We start from the raw sequence: 5386 nt of genomic DNA on the forward strand, positions 1-5386 counted from the left end.
CTTGATCTTGGGACTTACTGCCGGGAACTTTGACGCCGACTTTAGTGAGCATGGATGGCACGGCGGTTAAGTCCTGACACCCTGATGTCCTTTTGGCCTAGTGAGTGACGAGGCACCCTCTCCTACCGGAGACAGGTCGTAACACACGCACTTGGACGGCAGCTATGATAAGAGCTTACACCTACCTGATCTTTCTCTTTTCTATCTCTAACGGGTTCGCTCGGAACTCCAGTCTCGCTCAAAATCTCTATGAGGGTGACTTTGGTCTTGGCGGGGTCTTACCCTGTTACAGAAAATTTGATGACAGACAAAAGGTCCGGGCGAATGGAGTGTAGTAACTATGTGCAATGCCGTCCTTCGCATGCCAGTTCTCGATTCGGTCACGGTCGGTTCACAGTAACATGGGATCGACAGGAAGACGCGGTCTGTGTCCGTTCCTTGCTCTCGCATTATGACGATGGTGAATACAGATGAACACTTCGTCTTTGTTTGGCGCTGTATCCGGGAATGTCCGTCCTACCGCGATGAAAGTTCCTATTGAATTTGATCGTTACCGCGCTGTGAAGACCTAGGTGGAACAAATCTGTCGGTGAGTCCGACTGGAGAAGGAGTATCTGGACCAGAGCTCGAAAAAGGCGTGTGTACAAGTGTTTCTCGTTCTCGGTTCCCTCGTCCTTTGTACTTACGTCCTTACAGTTTTCTGTCCTCCTTAAACTACTTGTTACGAGACACACTACGACGTCCACTTAGCGTTAATTGGGGCTGACTGTGGAGGACCCACTGGCACTAGACTGAGTCGGGAAACGACGGAAACAGCAATCCAGGCTTAGTGACTATGTCTAGTTGGATGTTTGTGGTTCGACACCAAGATAAAACAGGTCGTGGACTACTCCATGTTGGCTGTTGTAGACGCGACTGCGGTTTATACCGGTCTCAAGAGGTAGAAAGTGTTCATAACTATATGTTCCCACGTACCTTCTATGCAGACTCGCAATCTACATGCCCACCATACCGAAGTAGGTCAAAGGGAGGACTGAGGCGGCCCCAACTTTACTTTAACCGAGACGTAAGGAATCTATTTTACCTTACCTCTGTGTTCTCGCCCAACGTTCTAAGTGCCGTTCTATTAGTGTCAAACGTTAAAAAGACGTCTTCGGTAAAACTCCAAATCAACCTCCATGTATTAAACCCGTTAAGATCAAGTTAAGGATTAAGTATTAAATAAACAGGTAACACGGCACGTGTTTTTTAAGGTGGTCAGAACAAACTTTAATAAGTGGATGCTTTTTTGGGGGTAATTGGACGAATTAAATGGTACCTATACAAATGAATTACATATAAGTGTTAAACAGTATTAATTATTTAAAAGTGACACGAGGCTTAAATGTTCGATTCTCCCTCATTCAGGGCTCGTCTAGTTCGTATACGAGCCTCGCACACTCTGGTATAGAGCTCGCACATTGTAGACCACGATCGATCGACACCAATATACGGTATGAAAGTTGTCCTGAGATCAGTATTCAACAGCAAATGGGTACCACCACCGCACCGTATCCACATGTCAAAAATTATGTACAGCTTTGGCCCCTAGAACTGGATTAAAAGATAGAAAATTAAATTTATTTGTGTCTTATTTGGCCGCCCATCTGTCCACCTGTAAATATGGCTTCCTAAATCGCCAAAATATCCATTTTTTTGAAAGTAGCACACCTGAAACCATGGGAATTCAATATGTTACTTCCCAATATATTGTGAGCTTTTTTAAAAGGAAGTTCCCTTATACGTACAGCATATCCCGAAAACGGGAGTCGACCGTTACGGGATTACGGTACAATCCTAGAAGAAAAGTGTAAATGTATAAATATGCCCCTATGAAATAAAGAATACAAACAGCTTCTAATTCATGTTTCTAAAAAAAAAATTACCGGAAACGAGATCATTGTAAGAAAACCTCTTTTTTAGCCGCCATTTTGAGAAATCATTACGGTACGGGATTACGGTACATCCCCTAGAAGAAAAGTGCAAAATGTATCTGAAAATCGTAGAAAACCAAAAATACAAACAACTTTTTAATTCATTGTTCTACGAAAAAATTTACTGGGAAACGCGATATGTGAGGAAACCTCCTTTTTGGCCGCGCATATTGAAAAATCATTACGGTACGGGATTACGGTACATCCTAGAGAAAAAGTGTAAATGTGATGAATGTAGAAAATAAAAGACAAACAACTTTCTAATTTATTGTTATTAGAAAAAAGTTACCGGAAACACGAGATATTCCAAAAAACCCCTTTTTTTGGCCGCCATTTTGAAAAAAAGGCCGCCATTTTGTTCGTATACATGGTTTTCGGTGTCACCCCTTCCTAAGAAGTTTCACGGAACAAAATATGGGTCCCAAAGAAGGTCCATGCCAAATAAGACTAGTGCGTGCTTTACCCTGACGAACAATGCAGCTTTATAAAATGGAACGTATAGTTAAGCCCAGCCACTGCCCAGCAAGAACACTACTATACGACGCATCAAAGATACAATAGTAGTAGAAAACTAACAAAGACTCAAAAAGTAAAATGCATCGAGTTAGATGCATCGAGAAGTTAACACAATTGACTAATGATCAGGCGCGACTCATTGGTAAAATTGAAGATTTGCCATCAAGGAACCGTTAGTCACTGGGTTTCTGGCGTGGTAGAATAGAGAGGTTTTCTGGTATACAGCACAGTCACAATGCAGAAATATGGACTAAGGAGTTCGATGTACTCTTTCTCTCGAGTACACAATACTGGGTGTGGCGGTAAAAGAGAAGGGTGTACAGTACGAGGTGTACGTAATGAGAGAAGGGTGTGCAGTACTAGAGTACTACGGTAATAAGAGAAGGGTGTACACTGTACAATACGAGGTGTACCGGTAAAGAGAAGGGTGTACAGTACTAGGTATACGGTAATGAGAGAAGGGTGTACACTGTAAGTACGAGGTGTACGGTAATGAGAGAAGGGTGTACACTAGGTGTACGGTAATGAGAGAAGGGTGTACAGTACTAGGTGTACGGTACTGGAGTACAATAGTAAAGGGAGGGCCGGTGTACGGTACTAGAGGTACAATAGTAGAGGAAGGGTGTAAGGTAACGGAAAGACGTAGGTATACTGTGCTGAAGAAAGGGTGCAGGTATACCGGAGAGCGAAGAGGTACAATAATAGAGGGGCTGTACGGATTGTACGTTTACTAAAAGGAAGTACTGGTACTAAAAATAGTATGTCCTGTACTAGTGTACCGAAGGAAAGATTTCCAAGTTCTTTTCACCGGTAAATTCTCATCAGCAACTCCTAAGCTCCACACAGGGAGGACAGGGTCGATTGTTTTAACGCTCGTAATTCTGCGGGGAAATGAAAGTCTGAAATGTGTGACAGTTTAAAACTTGTGGCAAATGTAACATGCAATATTGCGCTCTCGTTTGTCTTTGTCTTGGAAATTTAAACGTCTTTTATAGGGATCATGTAGCATTTGCAGCGAAACACAATGTGCATTCTACGAGCGTATTTCTTTATTTGTGTTGTAACTGGTAACTGTTGTGAATAATTTCCCAATGGTAAACAAAATTTGTCAAGAACGGAATAACATGGAAGCATGGAACTCAAGGTGTGTCTATGGCAATTTAACGGAGTCGTATTTTGTATCCTGATAACAGGATGTTTTACACATCGTGCCTAGACGTCTGTTCGTCTTGTCTATGAGGGCAATAGTTTCACTTTATTCAAAAGAATCAAAAGTCCATTACTCCAAATAAATAAAATACTCCAAATAAATAAAAAATAAATTACTATTATTGATCTCCGTCAAAATCCTATAGCCACTGCTGAATTCCTGGAATAACCAACCAACTGCATAACCGGGATGATGTGTGGAAGGAGAGCAGACTGCTACTACAACTATCAAAAACTTTAACAATTGTTTATTCTTCTATGTTCCAGGGATTCTTTAGGCGAAGTATACAAAAGCAAATAGAGTACCGATGTTTACGAGATGGCAAGTGTCTCGTGATCCGTCTCAATAGGAATCGATGTCAATATTGTAGATTTAAAAAATGTTTAGCCGTTGGAATGTCCAGAGATTGTAAGTATCAGTTGATTTCCCTTCAGAATTTGAGGTTTTTGAGTAACTATTGACTCAAATAGGTTCAACTGGCGATGACGCTGGTTATTACCTTAGATAGAACCATCAGCTATTGAAGCCCTAAGTCACAGCGGCCTGATTAGATCTTTTGTAACTAAATCAGCTGACGCTTAAGAGTCAGTAGCTATAATTCCGTACGCAAAAAGCCCACTTTGAGGCTAACGTGTAGGGGCAAACAGCCCTAAAGGTCGGGTTAAGCTTATACGAATCTACGAAGCCGGACATTATTTATCAAGCATGGCAAGAGGTGCAAAAACTTCAACACTTCGAAACGACATCCATTCAACTAAGACCAATATTCCTAACCTCTCATCTCCCGCTCATTCTCCTCCACAGCTGTCAGATACGGTCGTGTTCCGAAACGGTCCCGCGAGCGAAGTGACAGCGAAACCGGAAGCACCCGAGTGAGCACGACGGGAGCCGAACCACCTTCCAGTCTGGAGACGGCCGGGCCGGTTCAATCACTGCCGTCGAGCACGGAGCTTGACACCAAACAGCTGCTCACCTATGACGTCATACTGGCCGTATCGCAGGCGCATCATTCCAATTGTGAATACACCGAGGAGGGTACGCGACGACTGGTGCGCAAACCTGTTTCATTACCGGTAAGATTAAACGAGGATTACTATGTAAATAATCCATACTTACTTACTTATCCGTGTCCAAATGAATAAGCATGTGAACCTCCAGAATTCTGCGACTACTACGGCTGCGGGGCTGCACGAATAGAGATCACTTTGAGTGCAGGTTGTGTCGATGTTGTTACATAGTTACATACGAGTAGGTAGGCCTCTAAAAAATCCATAAGAATAGCATATAACTTGTTAATCCTGCCCAAATAGGACTGAAAAGTCCCCCCCCCCCAGTCTAAACAAGGTCTCGGAAGATCATATTTTAGAAATATTGAAAGAACTTCGTAGAGGGAATTTCTATTAGACTATGGGTTTATGCAAACGGCATTTAATAACGGACACATCATAAACAGTTTGGGTCCATTTTTCCGATACTCCCTCTGACAGTCAAAGGTACCCTGCCTTCCATGGTCAAATTAACAAAGGTATTCTTCTGATACTAATGCAGTCCCTCGTTTGCTGTTTTTCCACAGCCATCGGAAGTCTCTAGTCCGGAGGTGGCATCCTCTACAGCAGAATGTCATGAAAGTCAAAGGCTGTGGCTTTGGCAACAGTTTGCTGCTCATGTAACGCCTTCTGTGCAGAGG

General features: G+C 42.7%; 1 protein-coding gene across 1 annotated transcript in view; it reads left to right on the forward strand.

Moving 5' to 3' along the window:
- The window catches only part of LOC103522125 (ecdysone-induced protein 78C-like), a gene marked incomplete at its 3' end in the record, with an annotated part of 8489 nt that extends 3106 nt beyond the window's left edge, over nucleotides 1–5383 (forward strand). Inside the window, exons 3-5 of the mRNA XM_017448958.1 lie at nucleotides 3966–4107; nucleotides 4504–4772; nucleotides 5273–5383. Coding sequence (XP_017304447.1) covers nucleotides 3966–4107; nucleotides 4504–4772; nucleotides 5273–5383 — 522 coding nt within the window. The remainder of the gene's footprint in view (nucleotides 1–3965; nucleotides 4108–4503; nucleotides 4773–5272) is intronic.
- Between the last annotated feature and the right edge of the window lie 3 nt (nucleotides 5384–5386).

Source organism: Diaphorina citri, unplaced genomic scaffold, assembly GCF_000475195.1.
Source record: "Diaphorina citri unplaced genomic scaffold, Diaci psyllid genome assembly version 1.1 scaffold6982, whole genome shotgun sequence".
NCBI classification, from domain to species: domain Eukaryota; kingdom Metazoa; phylum Arthropoda; class Insecta; order Hemiptera; family Psyllidae; genus Diaphorina; species Diaphorina citri.